Genomic DNA, 22,008 nt, shown 5'->3' on the forward strand with positions numbered 1-22,008 from the left:
CTGGTTAATAGATTAGTTACAGCGTGCTGAAGAATGACTTGTTACAAATTTACTGTTAAATAAAATGGTTTATTTTCAACTGAGATTAAATACCATTTAAATAGTTTTGTAATAAGGACACAAAGAAAGTGAGTTATTTTTTCGATCTGAGAAGTTTAACAGACTGAAATATATATTCATATTACAATTTAATACGACATTAAACTTTGACGTCATCGAAAAAAATGAACAGTGGTCAAATATTCTGTATTTCTACATTAACAAGCCAGAGCAATGGTAGCGGATCCTTCCTAAATTGTCCGCTAGGCTTATGACTGAGGCCGTGCACATTTCAAAATTGTACACACCGCTATATAAAGTTAATATCATATCCATAAGAACTGTGATTCTGTTTTAAAATGACTTGTTTTTTCTTAAAAGGTTGTGTCTTTTCAAAAGAGTTATATCACTACTAAACTTGGTCATTCCTACATAAGCTTTGTAGTTTCTACAATAATAATTTAGAATTTACACTGCGCAATAATAAGAATTTGTTCCACATTAGAATAACCCTATATAACAAGTTTAAAACTTTTCTTCATTCAGTCACTACTTAACCACACTGGAACCACGAGATGAAAATCTCAATCGTTTTTATCTTAATTTACGTCATCGATTCATCCTGGTGCCAAGATGAAACAGTGTTTCACTGCTCTCCCAAGCCGGGTTGCCAGATTGCACAATGTGATCCGGTTGCTGTAGGATGGAACAGACCAGGTTTCAACATTGATAAACATCTGCAAAACAAAGAGTTTCCGATTACATGCAAATCTAAGAATACTCCACAACCTCAGAATACTGCCAACTTGTTTCCTTTGGTATCAAGAAATATTTTAGGTAAGTTGTTCATTTACTGTTTAACATACTTGAAGGCAAAGCTATCTCACCAGTGGCGGCGCGTCAATAGGGCCAACCGGGGCCCGGTTATTTTTTCGGTATAATAAAAAATATTCGAAAAATACCTCAATATCGGTTGCACAGACTGTCTACACTAGCCATATTCTCCCGACATGGTTCATTTTTCGCTCGCAAAGCCTTCGCCGAACGTCGACGGGGCGACGCCGATTTTGCCCCGGTTGCTCATTGTATATCGTATGCTCTCTTTTATCTTCCACTCGCCGCGTTTGTCTCGTTTGTTTTCTGTTTCTTTTACTAAATCATCGGGGCCGATCGGGGCTAGCCCCGAAATTATGACGACACAATGCTGACGTTTCTTACAACAACGTGTTGACATATTCACGCATTCCTTCTCGTTCGTTGGTTGCTTGAAGAGTTGATAGTTTCCTCGCCTTCGTTTTTGTCGCTTGTTTCGCTATTTGAATCAGTTAGAGACCTTTAGTCCATTTGCTTTCGATTTTCCACATTCCTTTTGAGCTCCTCACTTCTTTCCGGCTTCGCATTTCTTAGCCTTAGACCTCATAATGAATAAGGTTGATGCACTACTTCGCACTCCGTTTTCGCAGCTACCGCTGGAACAAAAATTAAAGGTACAACGTCTTGGGCCTTATCAACCAAAAACTTGTTCACTGGAACAATCCCATGACGGAGGAAAGCGTCGGCGTACATTCTGCGCAGAACCTTGGTATAAAAAACACGAATGGTTGTGTTACAGCGAGGACCAAAATGCACTTTTTTGTTTTTATTGCCTACTTTTTGCTACCGCCCGTGACTCACGTTGGTGTAAATTTGGTTTTAGAGATCCTAAACATCTTTCCGAGCGTGCCAGGGATCATCAATCTTCTATGGAGCATCTGGACAATGCAGTAAAATACCGAACATTCGGAAATGTTAATATAGCAGCACAGTTGGATGAAGGACGCGCGGTTTCTATTCGTCGGCACAACCAAAACGTCGAGAAAAACCGCCATGTTCTCGGTCGATTGATAGATGTTTTGAAGTTCATTGGTTGTCACGAGCTGTCCCTTCGTGGGCACGATGAACGGGCTGGCTCTTCTAATAGAGGGGTATTTTTGGATATGGTGGAGTACACCGCATCCCTAGATACAGTATTGAGAGATCATCTTGATGCCGCAACTGTTTCGAAAGGGCATCTAAGGATATCCAAAATGATTTGTTCGACTCAATGTATAAAATTTATTTACAACATTTGGCTCTGGAAATTGAGAATTGCCAGTTCCTTTCGATTCAGTCTGACGAGACAACTGACATCACGTGCGTTTCCCAACTGGCTGTGATTTTTCGGTATGTGAAAGATGGTAAACCTACCGAGCGATTTCACAGCTTTGTACCAATCGTTGATCGCACGGCTTGCGGGATATCGGCTGTACTGAAAGAAGTGTTACAGGCTTACAACGCGAAGTCAAAATTGATAGCTAAAACTTATGACGGCGCGGCAGTCATGAGTGGGTCGAAACATGGTGTTCAAGTTTATATAAAAGAAGGTTTTCCTCATGCGCATTTTTTACATTGTTATGCACACCAATTTAACCTCGTTATTGAAAATATGTGTCTTGATACCACTCTCGTCCGTATATTTTTTGCAAATGTTTCGGGGTTTTCTTTATTTTTTTCCGTTTCGCCGAAGCGCTCTGACCTCCTTCGCCAGATATGTAGCCGCCGTCTCCCAGCTTGTGCACCAACACGTTGGAACTTCCAATCACGCGTGGTGCAGGGCGTGTCCGAAATTAGGTCTGAGCCTATTGAGTGTTTCAATGGCATTCAGAGCTTTCCGGTTTGGGACGAACGCTCTGAGAGGGAGGCGGCAGGTCTAAAGCGTCTGCTAGAAGATGTTGAGTTTTCATTTTTTACTCGCTTTTTTCTCCACAATATTCTATCACGTGGATGTATTATACGGCGCATTGCAGTCAAGGCTAATGGATGGAGCGTCTGTGCAATCGTGTATTTCAGACTTCTGCGATGCTGTATCTCGTATCCGGGAAACAATAAAATACGACGACACATGGAGTGCTTCTTTACGCCGCGGGCAAACAACGCAGCGTTTGATTTTGTCTGCAAAGGAATGCTGTGACATTCTGGTGAATCAAATAGGCGATCGTCTGCGCACTGAACACCTTGCCGCGTTCTCTTTGATGAACCCCAAAAATTTTTCAAAATTTGCACGTCAATTTAGTATCCATTTGTTGGCTACTGTCTTCAAATTTTACTCCATGATAAACGTGGGTAAATTGGAAAATGAATTGCGATGTATGTACACCAATCAAACTTTTTTGAACATCACATCAACTTGCGCGCTCTAAGGGTTCCTCATAGATAACACTCTAGTTAACTACCTTTGCGGCGTCTGCAAAATTTCTGGACATCATTTTGACGACGCCTATTTCTTCCGCCGACGCAGAGCGAACATTCAGCACGCTGAAGCGTATTAAAACGTATCTCAGAAACACAATGAAGCAAGATAGATTAAATTCCTTGGCTGTTTTATCCATTCACAGAGACGTTATTTCTGGGATGCATGACTTTAATCAGCGCGTTATTGAGCATTTTGCTTCCAAGAAACCGCGGCGTGTTGCATATATGTTCAAGCAGTAGAAGTGTAGCAGCATATATATCTATGAGTGAGCGACGCATGTCCTTATCTTTGCATTAACTTTCCATGCTTCATAGTAACGTTTTAAACCTTATTTTAGGTTTTGTCTGCTTTCCCGAAGTTTCTGTTAATATGTCATTGTATTTATCTGGGTAAATATTGCCTTTCCTTCTAAAAGAGGTTTCAAAATAAACTATGTCTATATTTATTAATCCCTTGACTTGGACCGGTTTTAAAGACACTTTCTTATCGTTAAAAATTGTCGCTTTTGCCGATTGGTTGTTACCGATGGAATGGTTTTTATACTCATAAAATGATGGGAGAACTTACAGCGCTCATCCTGTCCCCGTAGATGGGGGTGACTTGGTCCCGCAGTAGCTTGCCCCGGTTGTCAAAATGACCACGCGCCGCCACTGTATCTCCTCATATCAAAGACGTTGTTTGTCATAGATTGAATACATCACGCCTATTGATGAGAAGTCTTGGGTGTGGTTTGAGTCTAAAACTACTCTATCATACTGTTACGTTTCCCCCTGCTCTCTAAATCCACTATGACAACAGGTATTGCAACTCAATATCAAAGTCAGATTCAAAAACGAGCATCATATTTACAACTTGTGTGATATTGACAACCGATACTTTTATCAATGGCGATTGTGCGTTCATTTTATGTTTTCTGACATTATAGCCAATTAATTTTGTTCTGAGTCAAGGCTTTAGTTATGCCTTAAATTTTATTATTTTATTACAATTTTAAGTGAGTCAAAGATTCAGTTAGGCAAAATTCACTAACTCTAATTAGCTTTTACTGTTGCAAGCCTGGCGTCAATTCGCACTCACTAACGCTTAAATATATATAGTTTCATAAACTTTGAATATATTTCAGTATCTGCTGTTACTTTGCGCAGAGAAGAGTCTCCTTACTTTTGATTCAGTACTCAATTCGAATACGGGATTATTTTTGCAACAATCATTTCTGTTTATAATATTTCAACCAAATCTTTGTATCATTAAAACACTTGGAATAGTTTTCATAGTTCTTACTTTTTATTCAGATATTGGAACTATCAAGTCGGAATTGAAACAATTGGAAGACAACGTCGTTGAAAACAGCAGAAACCTCGATCAATTTGAGCATAGCATGTCAGGTGAAAAGTGACTACATGCTTTTGCCACTCCGTTTGTTGTGACACATGATCTTATAAGTGAAATTCTGATTGTCTTACAGAAATTGCTCTGAATTTTGAAATTGAATAAGAATTTTTCATAGAAAAAGAATTTGAACCTAATTTTTTTTGCAGATCAAAAAGCTAACAATGAAATCAAGAAACAATCTGATGAAATTCGCAATCTTCGTGACAAGGCTCTTCAGCAATCTGGACAAATTAATGATGTACTGAGAAAGTATGCAAAGCAATCTATTGAACTGAATGAACTTAAAATGGAAAATGTGAAACAATCTACCGAAATATCTGATTTGAAGAAAGGTTGGTGAATTACATGATGTGACGAGGGTCTCAGTAAAAATTACTCAATGAATTGAATAAGTAGCTCACACTTGAGAATGAATTGGATCACAAAACAATTTCAGGTTTTACATTTCAGAGATGTTACCGCCGCAAGTCTCTTGCGTTGGTAGTTAGGATACTTAGTGAATTTGAACTTACCCTAATAAAATCATTTCGAATTTGAAATAGTCGAACTGAGGTTTGGAAGCTGCAGTTTTCGCAATTTAAATAATCCGGATTCCTTCTCTATGGATGCCCCTATATGTTTATGCAAGCATAGCACTTTCATGGCTTCTATTCATTTTTTCGCATTCGAGAACTACTATGACAAACGTTTTTATAACTGCTGTTTTCAGAGACAATATATGAAATAAAATAAAATGCATTACTTTCTCACTAGATTTGGCCGATGTACAAGACTTGAATAATAAGTTGATAAACGACAACGAAAAGATGGAAAAAGGTGAAATATGTTCACTAAAATTTTTTCTTGACAACATAATAGGATTTTCATGGAGCATTTCTTAAAGGTTGTAAGTATCCGAGCAATATATTGAAAAGCGAAGAACCGCTTTATCAAAATGACACTGCTATTCGTAGCATTTGTTAACAATCTCTAAGATCTTGGGATTTTGTGTTTGTCAGTAAAGAAGCATTATAAAGTATGAAATTAAAAATATTTCATGGCAGTTTTAATGAAGCGAGAGCATTATTCCAATAACTTTATTTGAAGATGTGATATTTCGTGAAACAACTGATACAAAACACAGAGAGCGAATAAGCTTATCCTGACTGTAATTTGAATTTACAAAAAACAATGACATTATTTTACCGAATGACTGTAAGAACTATTGTGAGCCTGTTTAAGATTAGTACACGTGTTCGATTATTTTCAGCTCTATACTCTAACTATGAAAAACGCTAGAAATGTGTGAAATTGCGTGGCTGAAGTTTTATTGTATTAGCAAAAAGTAAATAGATCATGTGTAATATTAATATTAACATTTAGCGATATCCCGGATTGAGCAAAAACTTGCTGTTACGGATAAGTCTCAAATGCTTCCAAGTAGATCCGAGCAGATAACTAGACCTACTCAAACAACATTGAAACCAACTCCTGCTTCAGGTGAATACTTTATTCAATCCAAGTTGTAGTTTATGAATATTTTATGAATAATCAACTTTAAAGTGGTCATAAATCAAAACGATATTTCTAAATTTGATGTAGCCGAAGCCGAGTAATGTCAGTAAGTGATAAATTTTATTGGATATTCACAACCAGAAAACAACAGACGCATTGCGTTATTGGCTTCATTGCATTTTCTCATGTCGGCAAGATTGATTTGGAATATTAAAGTTTTGTTTCAAGGTACCTGGTGCTTCTTCCACAATGCAACGATTGATTCAGCTCTTCCATTTCAGAAAACTGCAAATTAAAGGTCAGCAATATCTGCTATTTCGCTGTGATACGTGGTGAATATTATGCCTACGCCTACGACAAAGCAGTTGATATTTGTAAGAAACGTAACGCAGGTCTTGGTTTGATTCGAGATGAAGAATCCTACAGTGCGGTTATGAATTACTTGAGAAGTATTTCAAAGAGAAGGTCGTGGATTAATATCTGGACAGGAATTAAGATTGATCCAATGGTTAGTATCATATAGTTATGTCAATTATTCTCATCTGTAGGAATATAAAATATATTACGAGATGGGCAGAGTGTGAGGTGGTGAGACACGGTCAAAAATGTTTGAGACATCTTGGGTTATTTTATCATCTACAACAGCGCAGGCGGTATATCGAATACATTTTTTAGGTTTTATCTGTTTCTGAATCCGAGTAAATTTACTCAGAAGTTTTTGATTGTCTTGGCGTTAATGTTATCCGATATTTAAAAATTATACCAATATTAATTCCTCTTCAAGTTTACAACTTGGGCCTCAAACACAGCGCTGTAATGAAGCTTTGGAAATGGTAAATGAGCAAGCAAAAAAAAATATTGCTATATCTTAAATGATTTGCAATGCCACCAGTCTTACCACCAATATTTTATGAGTATCCCATTCATTTATGTCGGTGTCCCACCATAAATTAAATAATAGATACAAGTATATGAAGAAAATAGAGATGAAAAACATTTGAAAGGTAAAAATCATAAAGACTAAGGTTAGCTCTGACGTAATCAAGTTGCTATGACACGGTTAAAGTTCTATGTGAAATACAAATGTGCTGCCCCATCCCATTCGCATGGACAAGCCTGTGTTTTACCACAAGTCTAAACTATTGAATCGCGCTGCTTGGCCCTGTTTCTCTATGAAGTTGACATGATCTTTACATTCGCTTTGTATAACTTGCTGCTTCGTCGTACATTGGAGATTATTTTTAGTTGATCCGCAACAACCTATTCATCTAATTCTATCAGAAGACACGTTTAGCACTCACTATCTCAGTGCGGGACAATTTGATTGCGGCCATTTTCGCATTCATGCTTCCAAACTTTCTTCGTGTTGCATCTGGTTTTGGCCTGCTTTTCGTCTATTTTAGCACCGATTTCTCCGCATATGGATGTATATGCGACACTTTCTGGATATTCAAATACAATTAAATTCAAGTTGGGAATTTAGAGCCTGATGTGGATCTCGTTCTTGAGAAAGTTTGGTTGTTCATGCGATTACGCAATATATATATGTGAAAGCAATTGTTTTTGCCGGTTTCATTACATTTTAACCCACGCACATTTGAACCCGTAATTTGAAGCCACGACAATTGCACCTGACACCCATGAATTCTAATCTATAGGTTTTAGCACCCTCATATAGATTGAACCCGCGGATATACGGGTGCAAATGTATGAGTTCAAATGAACGGTCACCCTTTTCGACTGATATCATAATAAAAACGCAATAACTTCCACGGGAAACATTTCACCTAAGTCTTCGGTTGAGAGCGAAGCACACTTTAGTTGGTACTATCGTAGGGTGCGTACCAGGTTGGGGTTAGGTAATAATTTTTCTGATTTACCTTATTTTTTCTGATTTACCTTATTTTTTCTGATTTACCTTATTTGCGTTCTATCACGAGTTCGGGTACTGTTTGTGTTATCCAGATTCCCTGCCCATAGGTTTCAGTCCTTTCACAAAACTTGATGTAAAGTAGGCGAACAGAATTAGTTACCTACATATTGGTAGACACATTTCTGGAGCTCCCTTTAGTTCCATTTAGATGCCACGCAATGATATTGAGATCGCCACGCAAAATACTTACGGCGATATAATATGGCCAAATACTAGTGAATGGGGAAGCGATTCCGAAAAGCCATCTTGGTTAATGTTCTGTGGTCGTTATTGTTCGCTTTTAACTGATACGTTGGCCATATTGTTAATCCACGACATATGCAAATTGAAAAAAATAACCAAACTTGGAACCGTATGGTGGGCTGGGATATATTAGCGTTTGATACATCATGAAAAACGAATCAAGATCGGGAGAATATGCAAGAAAAATCGACGTAAATGGTCAAATCCCATAAGGAAATGCATTACGCATCTCGGAAAAGTTGGAAGTCTATCGACTAAACAAGCGAGTCTTCATTTTGGTCCCGCGGAAATGAGAAAGAATCCCATTCTTTATTTATATATCTCTGTGGTTGCACTGAACTGCTTCAAGTTTTATCTAACAGTAATTGTGCAATATTATAGTTTTGGAAAAGCCTTCGCCCAGAGCATGAACATGAAGTACTACATGGAAAGGCAAGAGAGATTAGAAATATTTGCATTTGCTTTTGACCAAGCATGGATCAATGATAATATGTATTGTTTCACCTAATCATCAGAAGACTGGTCTTGCACTGAACTGCGTAGAGTCATAAAGGAATTGTGCAGTGCAATAGTTTTAGACAAATCTTTACCAAGCGTATGAACATGAAGTTTTAAATATTATCATATGAGAGACTAGAAATACTTGCATTTACATTTGCCCAAGTATGGATCGATAATAATATATCGTATTTTGATGAAAAATTTCATGAAAAACGTCATTTATGACTATAAATGCGTGATCATGCTTGATTTAGTGATAAACGCCATCTGATTTTCTTTAGACTGGTGACGTCACACCTGCATATTCATTCACTAAATGGTCTCCAGGTTATCCAAAAACGGGAATTGAATATAAAGATCGCACAAATGTTTATCTCCATGTTGATGCATACCAGAATCGTCGTCAAGGGATGGTGAATGGTCCTCCTACCTGGGAGCGTAATGGAGTTATTTGTGAGATCCTGATATAATGAAATGTCTGTCTGGTTGTATTTTGTTCCTTTATTATCAATGAAATATAAATCTGTGAATTCTAATTGAAATTTATACGATTAGCCTTACGCTGATCCATGTCGTTATCACAGCTATAATAAGGTAAATTAAATTATGATCATTTTTAAACTGTTAATATTAAATTCATCTAAGCGTAAAGATGATTCCTACTTTTTGAAATTTTCCAACAATTTATTCAATATCATATTTTATCGGGGGATTTTTATAGGGTTAATTCAAAAAAATTGTTTCTTTTTGTTGATCTTACTATACTGAGTGGACAAAGGCCTAATTTGAGTAAAGTTTGAAGATTTATTTGCGTGATTTTGGAATTTGAGAAATTTTTAATCATAATAAAATCAGCTTATGTGCAAAATCTTTGTTTTTTCTGCTTATGTTCCTCAGAGGAATCATGTTGATCACGAAATAGGTTTGTGAAATTAGGATAATTTATTTCGTGAGAACACAAGGACTGGAATTAATTGAATGAGCAAAAAGATGAAAACGTTTACCGAATTGTTTGAACAATGAGTGCTCACATAACATATTTCGATCGTGGTGTCAGATCGTCTATACAAGTTAATTTGAAACCCGTCGCCAGTTTTACTACTTGACAAATGGTTACCAAAAGTTCTACTGGCCCGAAAACGAAACTCAGTCGCATTCTAAACGCCGTTTTATTCACTTAGACAGGGCTAGATTCTATTATTTAAATATTGATGAAAATACCGCAAAATGAATACCGGCTGTGCAAATCATCGCAAACAATGAATGAATGAATATGATATGATTTGTATCTTTTGTTTCCGGTAGTCCTCCGTTTTTCAATGACAGTGACAATCACCAATTTTTGACAATATGATGGGATACAGGACAGGATATAGATAGTGAAAAATTTAACTTACTTGGAATGTGAAATTGGTAAATTAAACAATAGGAAAACAGATATCTTCAAAGAATAAATCGTGAAAATAGCGGATTGAAATAATTCCATGATACATTGCCTCATAAACAACCTTCTATCGCGCTTGTGAACAACCTGTGTAGGTTTGTGGGGATACTTATGTGCAAGGGTTTCAAGAATGTGGAACGATGACCTCATACTCACATACTGAGACAAATAGCAGAAAAATTTGAATAAATTAGAACCGTTGTGATCAGATGAAATTGGCATCGTTTCTGACAAGATGTTTAACCTCTTATTTTGTCCGTCCCGCCGGAGTTCAGTTTCACAATTTGACAAAGATAGGATTAAAGCTTTGTGCAAGTAGACACAAGTGCGTGAAGATTTACTATGTTTTTGGAAAGACCGGAAATTTTTCAGAACGGATAAATTTAATACACCTCAAAGTTAAGTATAAAAACAAAGAGTTGGTAAATGAGTGGGTACTAAGATACATCCAGTGGTTTCGGATTTCAAGCCCTTTTTCATGCATATTTGTTTTCAACTTAATTCATTGCACTTCCTTGCACGTTATTTTTTCCTCCATATCCTCCAGTCACGCTCCAGTGGTTTTTTAAAGGCTTCCGAGACGTCGTATCGAAAATGTAAAGACATGGGCGTGGCTAGAAAAATTATCCGAATCATTTGTAAGTAGAATTTGGTTCCTCACACGCCCCAGTGATTTTGGCCTGTTGAGGGTCTCTGAGAGATTTTGGAATCTGAAGAGATGAATATGACTGCAAATATTGTTTGAATAATTTGTAAACAGAGTTTTGTTACTCCCCAGTCACGCTCCATTGATTTTATATTATATCTCGAGAACGGTAATAGGTAGAGATGCCATATTTAGGTGATACAAGGTAATTGAGGTCAAGTTTCGTCACTGATGAGTGATCACAGACACCAAAATTGATAAAAATCGACTTCAATTAGTGGTGACCGGTTTATGATGTGTTATTGGAACAAATCAACGGTCAAAAGAATTTGGGGGTAGCACGCTGGACGAATTTATGTCATTCGTCAGGCGCAGCGACCTTCGTTTTTTTCATCGCACACCGAAGGAAAGTCCGCTTTTTAACTTGTCCAGAACTTTTTTTTACGATTTCCCTCGCAGGTAGCAACAAAGGAGCGACCTCCCCTCGGTGGCTTTAGGAGACAGAAATATAGGCTGATAGATTATGTCAACGTCCAATATGGACATACTCTGGAAATTTCGGACAATAACAAAAAATTTTGTATACAAGGGGAGATAAGATGAGAAGAGGGCAAGCACACAATGTGCTTTTTATGCCATTTAAACAAAGCTACCCCTTATCTATAGATGCTCATCGCTACTATAAGGATATGCTGTTATAAAATTATATGTCCTTTTTAATATTGCCATATTGCGTGTGGATAAGCTATGCCATCTTTAAAAAGTCTAAGCCGATTCTGAGAAAGATCATTTTTAAGGTTTTCTACGCATCTTTTAGAAAAAATATGCCTTTGCTCTAATCGACCACGTTTAGTAGGATTAAACGCCTTTACAAAACGTCCATGTCTATTATGAATTTTCAATGTCGCTTTTGAATGATCTTTTCTTATTCTATAAATGCTAGTATGCTACGCTCCTTCTGAATTTTTACTGACTCGGCTACAAATAGCGTTGTCTGATGTATGTAGTTTTCGAAATAAATCAAACTTTGCCTGCGCACGTTTGACATAACTTTTTATTTCTAATTAGAATTTTTCTTCATTCATTAATACTTTACTGAAACTACACTGAAACCGAGAGATGAAAATCTCAATCGGGTTTTATCTTAATTTACGTCTTCGCTCCATCCTGGAGTCAAGATGAAACAGTGTTCCACTGCTTTCCCAAGCCGGGTTGCAAGATTGCACAATGTGATCCAGTTGCTGTAGGATGGAACAGACCAGGTTTCAACATTGATCAACATCTACATGACAAAGAGTTTCCGATTACATGCAAATCCAAGCTTGCGCTACATTCTCGAAATACTGCTGACTTGTTTCCTTTAGTTTCCAGGAATATTTTAGGCAAGTATGATAGTTGTTGAAGAACCTCGTTCGATTAGATATAAAAACCTATGAAAACATTGGAAAGGATACCGTTTACAATTTTTATTTTAGGTTATATAATAAAAATATTTTTTTTATCCGGTAGATCTGAATCCATAAACATATAGGACAGCATAGAACATTGAGTGCAGAATCAAATCTTTGCATTTGGACATGGCATCAAAGTGTTATCATTTACCAACGATTATATTTGTAATCTGATAAAATGATATAAATTTATATTAATGAGTTTTCTATCTTCATCCAGATATTAGAAATATCAGATCAGATTTAAAGGAACTGGAAGAAAACTTCAAAAATAAAATGGAAAAAATTGATGTTTCTGGAAATGACGGTTAGAATCATTGACAAATAGCTAGGAATATGTCCACAAATACTCAAATGTATGTAAAGTTTCTTTAAAAAGGTTTGTGGTCCTAAAGAAAATTGAACTGAAATTCAAGATGTTTAAAACAGAGTTTATTTTTCAACAGCAAGTGGCAACAAGTTTGAAGAACAATCAGCAAAAATTAACAAACTTGAAGGGAAGGTTGAAAAGCAATCTGGCGAAATGAAGAAATTGAAGAAAGGTTAGTTATATATTCGTCTACAGATGAGAGTGTATTAGCTGAACCATTGAGAACAAATCAAAATTATGAAAATAGAATGATAAACTTTTATGAAACACGAGGGAAATAATTCAAATCGTGTCTATTAGAAATGTTCAATGAATACAGTTCACGCTTTCGTTGAACCTATTAAACGCAAAGTATCAGTGTCGACCCCTCTAACATTGACAATCGTGATTGTGAGACTCAATTGGCAGCTGAAATCGGAGAGTGCGGTACAAAACGCAACAAAAACTGCGCAACATTCTATTGAGATCAAAGATTTGAAAAAAGGTTGTTGCACATTTCTGACTGGTGAAGTTTTTTTTAGTCTCTTTTCTAGTATTTGAACCTGATGAAGCCAAAGGTTTTATTGCGTCAAAGTAATTAATTTAGCAAAGTCAGAATCTAATATGTTTCGAATATGTTGGGTCACAAATGCAGTTCTCTGAGAGTTGGGTTTTGCAGTCGTGGAAAATCATTCAATATCTCACTCGACTCAGAAGTGCTCTGAACTCTCTCCGACTTTTTGAATATCCATGTATTTATAAAAAGCTACACTGACTGACTCAATATTATATTTCATTTCTTAGATTTGGTTGAAGTTCAACAGACGAATAAAATTTTGGTGGAAAAATTGTTTGAACAAAAGAAAACAAGCGACGAAATGAAGAAAGGTAAATTAAGTAAATTAATCGATGAGGATATGATCCATTAAAGCTAACAATCATGATAGGTAACTACTATCACAAAAACGTTTTTAAGCTGATGTTTCACGAACAATATACGGAACAAAGAATATTAAATATTGTATTCTGAACTTCTAAATGTTATTTCTTCATTAGATTTGGTTCAAGTTCAACAAACAAATATAAATTTGATAAAAGAATTGGATCGCATGAAGAAAACCATCGATGAGATATCGAAAGGTATTTTTATGTTATTTTAGATCACCGGAATACAGGCAAGCGCAATAGTTGATAAGTTACAAAATAGAAAACCGCTTGCTCAGGTTAGCAGTTTTTAAATTAGAAACTTTTTTTATTCATATTTTCCCACGAACTAATTTATACCAAAGTATATTTTCAATTAATTGAGCGGAAAGTGCGCATGTTTCTGGCTTTTGAATGGAAAAATTGTAGGAAACCGGTCTAAATGACATTATTTCCACGACGGACTACCTTTTTGAGCCTGTCTAAGAACAATAAATTTGAAAAACAACAAAGACTGACACAACATTGGAACTGATTCTTTCTCCAGTTAAGTACTTTATCCAATATAAGTTGTAGTTTATGAATATTTGACGAATTATTCGCATTATATCGTTTATCCAATATTGCATTTTTTTAAATTATTCAATCCAGGAAGAATATGAGCAATATATGCATTCCCAAATACGACCAGATGAGTCGACTAATTTGATCAGATTGGAATATATTGAAATATTGTTAGAAGTTCCTTTGCTTCTTATTTGTAGCAACGATTTTTTGAAAAACATTACTTGTTTGATTTTGAATTTTCAAATAAATTGTTGTTTCATTTCAGGAAACTGCGAACTAAAGGTTGGAAATAACTGCTATTTCGCTGTGATACGTGATGATATGGATGTCAACTACGACAAAGCAGTTGATATTTGTAAGAAACGTAACGCAGATGTTGGTTTGATTCGAGATGAAGAATCTTACAATGCAATTGTGAATTACACGAGAAGGAATATGCCAAAGGAAAAGAAGTGGGTTCAAATATGGACAAGAATTAAGATTAATCCAATGGTTAGTATCATATAGTTATGTCAATTAATCTCATCTGTAGGAATATAAAAGATATTACGAGATGGGCAGAGTGTGAGGTGATGAGACACGGTCAAAAATGTTTGAGAAATCTTGGGTTAGTTTATCATCTACAACAGCGCAGGCGGTATATCGAATACATTTTTTAGGTTTTATCTGTTTCTGAATCCGAGTAAATTTACTCAGAAGTTTTTGATTGTCTTGGCGTTAATGTTATCCGATATTTAAAAATTTTACCAATATTAATTCCACTTCAAGTTTACAACTTGGGCCTCAAACACAGCGCTGTAATGAAGCTTTGGAAATGGTAAATGAGCAAGCAAAAAAAAATATTGCTATATCTTAAATGATTTGCAATGCCACCAGTCTTACCACCAATATTTTATGAGTATCCCATTCATTTATATCGGTGTCCCACCATAAATTAAATTTTAGATACAAGTATATGAAGAAAAAGGAGAGGAAAAACATTTGAAAGGTAAAAATCATAAAGACTAAGGTTAGCTCTGACGTAATCAAGTTGCTATGACACGGTTAAAGTTCTATGTGAAATACAAATGTGCTGCCCCATTCCATTCGCGTGGACACGCCTGTGTTTTACCACAAGTCTAAACTATTGAATCGCGCTGCTTGGCCCTGTTTCTCTATGAAGTTGACATGATCTTTACATTCGCTTTGTATAACTTGCGGCTTCATCGTACATTGGAAGTTATTTCCAGTTGTTCCGCAACAACCTATTCATCTAATTCTATCAGAAGACACGTGTAGCACTCACTATCTCAGTGCGGGACAATTTGATTGCGGCCATTTTCGCATTTATGCTTCCAAACTTTCTTCGTGTTGCATCTGGTTTTGGCCTGCTTTTCGTCTATTTTAGTACCGAGTTCTCCGCATATGGATGTATATGCGACACTTTCTGGATATTCAAATACAATTAAATTCAAGTTGGGAATTTAGAGCCTGATGTGGATCTCGTTCTTGAGAAAGTTTGGTTGTTCATGCGATTACGCAATATATATATGTGAAAGCAATTGTTTTTGCCGGTTTCATTACATTTTAACCCACGCACATTTGAACCCGTAATTTGAACCCACGACAATTGCACCTGACACCCATGAATTCTAATCTATAGGTTTTAGCACCCTCATATAGATTGAACCCGCGGATATACGGGTGCAAATGTATGGGTTCAAATGAACGGTCACCCTTTTCGACTGATATCATAATAAAAACGCAATAACTTCCACGGGAAACATTTCACCTAAGTCTTTGGTTGAAGGCGAAGCACACTTTGGTTGGTACTATCGTAGTGTGCGTACCAGGTTGGGGTTAGGCAATAATTTTTCTCATTTACCTTATTTTTCTGATTTATCTTATTTTTTCTGATTTACCTTATTTGCGTTCTATCACGAGTTCGGGTACTGTTTGTGTTATCCAGATTCCCTGCCCATATGTTTCAGTCCTTTCACAAAACTTGATGTAAAGTAGGCGAACAGAATTAGTTACCTATATATTGGTAGACACATTTCTGGAGCTCCCTTTAGTTCCATTTAGATGCCACGCAATGATATTGAGATCGCCACGCAAAATACTTACGGCGATATAATATGGCCAAATACTAGTGAATGGGGAAGCGATTCCGAAAAGCCATCTTGGTTAATGTTCTGTGGTTGTTATTGTTCGCTTTTAACTGATACGTTGGCCATATTGTTAATCCACGACATATGCAAATTGAAAAAAAAATAACCAAACTTGGAACCGTATGGTGGGCTGGGATATATTAGCGTTTGATACATCATGAAAAACGAATCAAAATCGGGAGAATATGCAAGAAAAATCGACGTAAATGATCAAATCCCATAAGAAATGCATTACGCATCTTGGAAAAGTTGGAAGTCTATCGACTAAACAAGCGAGTCTTCATTTTGGTCCCGCGGAAATGAGAAAGAATCCCATTCTTTATTTAAATATCTCTGTGGTTGCACTGAACTGCTTCAAGTTTAATCTAACAGTAATTGTGCAATATTATAGTTTTGGAAAAGCCTTCGCCTAGAGCATGAACATGAAGTACTACATGGAAAGGCAAGAGAGATTAGAAATATTTGCATTTACTTTTGACTAAGCATGGATCAAGAATATATATATCACAGTCGCTTCACATAATCATCAGAAGACTCGTCTTGCACTGAACTGCGTAGAGTCATAAAGGAATTGTGCAGTGCAATAGTTTTAGACAAATCTTTACCAAGCGTATGAACATGAAGTTTTAAATATTATCATATGAGAGACTAGAAATACTTGCATTTACATTCGACCAAGCATGGATCAATAATAATATATCGTATTTTGATGAAAAATTTCATGAAAAACATCATTCATGACTATAAATGCGTGATCATGCTCGATTCAGTGATAAACGCCATCTGATTTTTTTAGACTGGTGACGTCACACCTGCATATTCATTCACTAAATGGTATTCAGATTATCCAGTCACGGGAATTCATTATAAAGTAAGATTTGTGAGATCCTGATATAATGAAACGTCTGTCTGGTTGTTTTTTGTTCCTTTATTATCAATAAAATATAAATCATTGAATCCCAGTTAAATTTATTCGATTAGCCTCACACCGATCCATGTCGTTATCACAGCTATAATGAGGTAAATTAAATTATGGTAAATTTTTATTATCCAAACGTAAAAATTATTCCTACTTTTGAAATTTTTCAGTCTTGCAAACAATTTATTTAAAATCATATTTTTACGAATAATAGTTGGGCTTTTCATAATGTTATTTTCATTGTTTTGCTGATCTTACTATACTGAGCTGTGAAATATTTAAATTTGAGTGAAAATTGAAGACTTATTCGCGTAATTTTGGAATTTGAGAATTTTAACTCCTAATAAATTCGGATAATGTACAATAACTTTATTTTTTTTTGCTGTCTCTCAAAGGTATCAGGTTGGTCACGAAATAGGTTCGTGAAATTAGAATAATTTATCTCGTGAGAACACAAGGACTGAAATTAATTGAAAAAGCAGAAAGCTGAAAAAATTATCCAAATTGTTTCAACAATGGATGAAAACATTAAAAGGTTTAAACATAACATTATTACGTTTTTAATGCAAAAAGTCTGAGAATGCATCCTTTCGTTGGATCGGTTGTCGTATCATATCGTCCATCTGGGTTAATTCGAAACTCGTCGCCAATTTTACAGCTTGGCAAATGTTCACAAAATTTACTGACCCAAAAACGATGGAACTCGTAACTCAGATTTATTTTAAATGCCGTTTTATTTATTTAGACAAGACTAGTTAATATTACATACAACATAGTATAGATAAAAATGATGACAAAATAGATATTGGCAGTGAAAAAGCAACACAGAACCTTAGGAATTAATTACTCGGAAAATTACATGAAGGGAGAACTTTGGTCGGTGGGTTTGTTCAAATTGACAATGATCTTGATCAACTTTGACAGATTGAAATATGGCTGTGGTCTGAGGTTTGGAGCTCTTTATGACGGTAGTGATTAAAAATTTTTCAATCCCAGTGAAATTATCCAACAATATAATGGGACGTAGAACAGAGTATAAATGTTGGGAAATTTGACTTTAGAAAGTGAAATTGGTAACTTTGACAATAGAACAGTAGATATATTCAAAAGATAAATAGACCCAATTCCTTTGCACATCATGTTAGAATCATCCTTCCTATGTCAATGGTGAACAGCCTCTGTAGATGTGTGGGTTTGTGGGGGATAATTATGTGCGACAGCATTACTGGGTGGTTCATCTATCCTATGGTGAATTAGGATTTCCCCCATCATCCGGTTTCAAACGTTTCGAACGATGAACTCTTATTATCATTGCATTGGGCACAGAAAGCTGTGGTTCTTCATGCAAGTTTTATACTTTTTTCTGTCCTGAGATAAATGCTAAATATAATGGTGTATTCGAGATGCTGAGGGTTATTGTTATCGAATAAAGAAAATGTGATATATATCTAACATATGGCAACAAAACATATTACATTAAATTATATCAGTGTTAAAAAATATATGGAACAGTTCCATATCTAATAACAGGACTAGCAAACTGGATTATAATGGATAAACATTCAATTTGAATAAGTTTCTCTACACCAATAATCGTAAAGGCGACTTTGATAACTATAAATGGGGAATGTATATGAATGCAAAAACAAGGACTTGTTGGGCAGTAAAGGAAATGGATTTAAATTTCAAGGCGACATATAATAACTAGACTAGTAGACACAACACATACTTTTGCTGTTCATTTATTGTCATAGTGAAGGTATTATGATGCTGATCATTCAATTTCAATTACATTCTCGACAAGTTACCATTTAGATGCAGGTTCTGCTACTACATGTTCGATTTGAGGCAACATATAATAATTGAGTCAGTGGAAGAGAGCCCGCAAAAAGAGAAATGGGCGCAAACTTCAGGTGACAGATGTTACTATGCAGCGTGGACAATAAATACAAAATCAAAAAACGGCTTATAATGACTAACTTGAGCAGCGTGGAAATAGTTGCAATATTTTATGCGACATATATTATAAACCTCAACAGTGAGGAGGATGGCTGATCAAATCTGGACAATAACTGTGACGTTGCATTGATGTAAACGTAACACATACTTTTGTGGCAACATGGCAAAGCAATCTAATAAAAAAATGGCTGCTAAATTTCGGATAAGTGAATTGATCACATGGCGTTTTTACTTCCATTATGTCTGCGTCGTTATTTACTCACCCCGGTCCTTGTTCCTGGGATCAAAATATGCCGTATCCATATCATTGTCCGGTGTCGCACAAACTGCGGGGTTATAGAGGTTCAAATTAGTCCAGTTGAGGGAGCCAAAGATCTCAGAGCTGCAAATATCTAAACGTGAATAAAAAACTCTCATTGAACAAAAATGGACTATCGACTCTCTTAAAGTAGGAGGAAAGTAATAGACAAAAAAAAAAACTTCTGTGAATTCTTAGCTGAGTAACGACCCAACAGGTCATTTAAAATGGAGTTACTCCCGTAGTGTGTGTACCAGGCTAGGGTTAGAACATTATATATGACGTGCTCTCAACTGGGTCACATTCAGGTCAAATTAGGAAACTAGTTAAACAGGTTGTTGGAAGGAGTCATACCTAATGGTTTCGATGGCAAGGATTTCGGACAGAATTATACATTATATTCTCCTATCTTTAGAATTCCCTCTTTCGTCTGGTTTCAGAGTCAAAAGCTTTAAAATTAGTGAGGTTGCCGGTTCGGATAACGCTTCGTCACCTTCTGACCATTCCATCTCTGTAGGAAAAAACTTATTTACTTCAAAAATGTTTTGCTTTGGAAACAATCCCTACAAGTTACCATATATTTGGTCTATCTATGGAAAGTATAGACAAGGGTGTAGCAAAGAAATAATGTAAAAGAGACTCATCTCTGAGCAAAGTTACCGGAACTCAATCAGAAGTAAACGAGACCCATCTCTGAGCAAAGTTACCGGCACTCACTCAGAAATAAATAAGACTCATATCCGAGCAAAGTGTCGGGCACTCACTCAGAAGTAAAGGAGACTCATCTCTAAACAAATTATGGGTATCTCTGAGTAATGTAACATACACTAACTCAGAATTAAGGACGCTCATTTTTGAAGAAAGTTACTGTCACCGTGGCCCCCTAGAATCAGTTCCCAGTCACAATTCTAGGCTCAAAACTGATTTGACTTTCATCTTCACAAAAAATTTCCTGTTCCTCCCACTTTCATTGCTTGATAAGTTTATTGTTGAGTATGGATTGTTCGATTTGGAACCCACCTATCAAAATACAACTGGAATGATACATAGGGGACTATAGGTCACTGAACGAACCCCCTGCGGAAGGGAGCCACGAGCCATGAAAGGTATGAACCACTGCTATATAGAATTATGGTGTTGCATTACGGCATTACAATTTATGACATACAGCATCAGGATGGTTTCACCAGTAGCAGATGGCTATATGCAAAAGCATATGATGGATATAATAAGCAATTAAATTGTCTCAACGGTTTCTTTTGACACTTCTCGGAGTTTGCAGAGGAGTTGGTTCCAAAGCCATGTGTCTCATCGAGGTCAAAAGTGGCAACGGATTGGGAGTTTTGTCTGATCAAATTACGAGATTTTGAGAATGAAGGAATCGGGAGTGAAATATATCAAGTTTGGATATACGCAATAGCTCCTCCCGGTGGGAAAATACCAAATTCTCCTCCGCGAATGTGACAGAAGTCCGTGCAACAGTGGGTTTCGTTTCAGTTGCTCTGGATAAAACAACTTCTGGTGAGGAAAAGTTGGCAGCTATAGACTCCAGCTCAGACTTAGCCATAGACTCTGATGCAGCCATTATAATAGCCTCCGGTGCAATCATATCTACCTACGGTTGACTGATTTTTGTTGGACTGGTGACACATCAATTGTTCATATGCGGAGGGGGTAGATCTAGGTGGATCTATCACCAGCGAATTGTCCAGATCTTAAAACCTTAGGCGGAATGCTGCTGCTCTGGAAAAAGATAAAATATGCTGAGTCAGCAAAATCAATATGCCGGAAATCCGCCATCAGCTAAAGGAGAATTTTTAATCTTCTATATGGCGAGGAAAGCTGACAATATTATTTCAAAGTGTCATTCCGATCCAATAACCAAATCCAACACTAGACTCCTGGTCCATATAAAATGTGGCTTCGAGTTGAAGTTGTTTTGAAATTTGGATACTGACACACCCTCGAACTCACGAGAAACTTGAATTTTGGAGTATGTAAACGTTTTGACTGAATATTATTGTATGAAAAATCCAAAATTAATATATTTTTTCAAGTAGTTAGCCATAGTGCTTGGTTGACTATAAGCTCCCACCAGTGGCGACGCGTGGTCATTTTGACAACCGGGGCAAGCTACTGCGGGACTAAGTCACCCCCATCTACGGGGACAGGATGAGCGCTGTAAGTTCTCCCATCATTTTATGAGTATAAAAACCATTCCATCGGTAACAACCAATCGGCAAAAGCGACAATTTTTAACGATAAGAAAGTGTCTTTAAAACCGGTCCAAGTCAAGGATTATTAACTATAGACTTAGTTTATTTTAAAAACCTCTTTCAAAATGAAAGGCAATATTTACCCAGATAAATACAATGACATATTAACAGAAACTTCGGGAAAGCAGACAAAACCTAAAATAAGGTTTAAA

At 36.3% G+C, this 22,008-nt stretch overlaps 2 protein-coding genes across 2 annotated transcripts; both read left to right on the plus strand.

The window, feature by feature from the left end:
- On the plus strand, positions 1 to 9,694 carry LOC144411731 (uncharacterized). The gene is made up of 8 exons (XM_078115617.1): positions 1 to 128; positions 586 to 876; positions 4,603 to 4,695; positions 4,849 to 5,034; positions 5,456 to 5,518; positions 6,065 to 6,181; positions 6,478 to 6,704; positions 9,155 to 9,694. The coding sequence occupies exons 2-8, from the start codon at positions 615 to 617 to the stop codon at positions 9,341 to 9,343; spliced, it is 1,137 nt and encodes a 378-aa protein (XP_077971743.1). The 5' UTR covers positions 1 to 128; positions 586 to 614; the 3' UTR covers positions 9,344 to 9,694.
- A 2,657-nt stretch (positions 9,695 to 12,351) lies between these two features.
- On the plus strand, positions 12,352 to 15,262 carry LOC120346730 (uncharacterized). The gene is made up of 7 exons (XM_078115666.1): positions 12,352 to 12,373; positions 12,635 to 12,721; positions 12,861 to 12,956; positions 13,568 to 13,651; positions 13,820 to 13,903; positions 14,520 to 14,746; positions 15,200 to 15,262. Exons 1-7 carry the CDS (start codon positions 12,352 to 12,354, stop codon positions 15,260 to 15,262), a joined length of 663 nt encoding a protein of 220 aa, XP_077971792.1.
- Positions 15,263 to 22,008: the final 6,746 nt, after the last annotated feature.

The sequence above is a fragment of the Styela clava genome, chromosome 8 (genome assembly GCF_964204865.1).
Source record: "Styela clava chromosome 8, kaStyClav1.hap1.2, whole genome shotgun sequence".
NCBI lineage: Eukaryota > Metazoa > Chordata > Ascidiacea > Stolidobranchia > Styelidae > Styela > Styela clava.

What these genes read in the sequence shown, in the direction of transcription:
- LOC144411731 (XM_078115617.1), top strand. Translation starts at nt 615, where the DNA reads ATGAAAATCTCAATCGTTTTTATCTTAATTTACGTCATCGATTCATCC. An exon ending in GGTATCAAGAAATATTTTAG is followed by an intron (nt 877 to 4,602) that starts GTAAGTTGTTCA and finishes CTTTTTATTCAG; the next exon opens with ATATTGGAACTATCAAGTCG. An exon ending in AATATCTGATTTGAAGAAAG is followed by an intron (nt 5,035 to 5,455) that starts GTTGGTGAATTA and finishes CTTTCTCACTAG; the next exon opens with ATTTGGCCGATGTACAAGAC.
- LOC120346730 (XM_078115666.1), top strand. Translation starts at nt 12,352, where the DNA reads ATGATAGTTGTTGAAGAACCTC. An exon ending in TGATGTTTCTGGAAATGACG is followed by an intron (nt 12,722 to 12,860) that starts GTTAGAATCATT and finishes ATTTTTCAACAG; the next exon opens with CAAGTGGCAACAAGTTTGAA. An exon ending in AAGCGACGAAATGAAGAAAG is followed by an intron (nt 13,652 to 13,819) that starts GTAAATTAAGTA and finishes TTTCTTCATTAG; the next exon opens with ATTTGGTTCAAGTTCAACAA.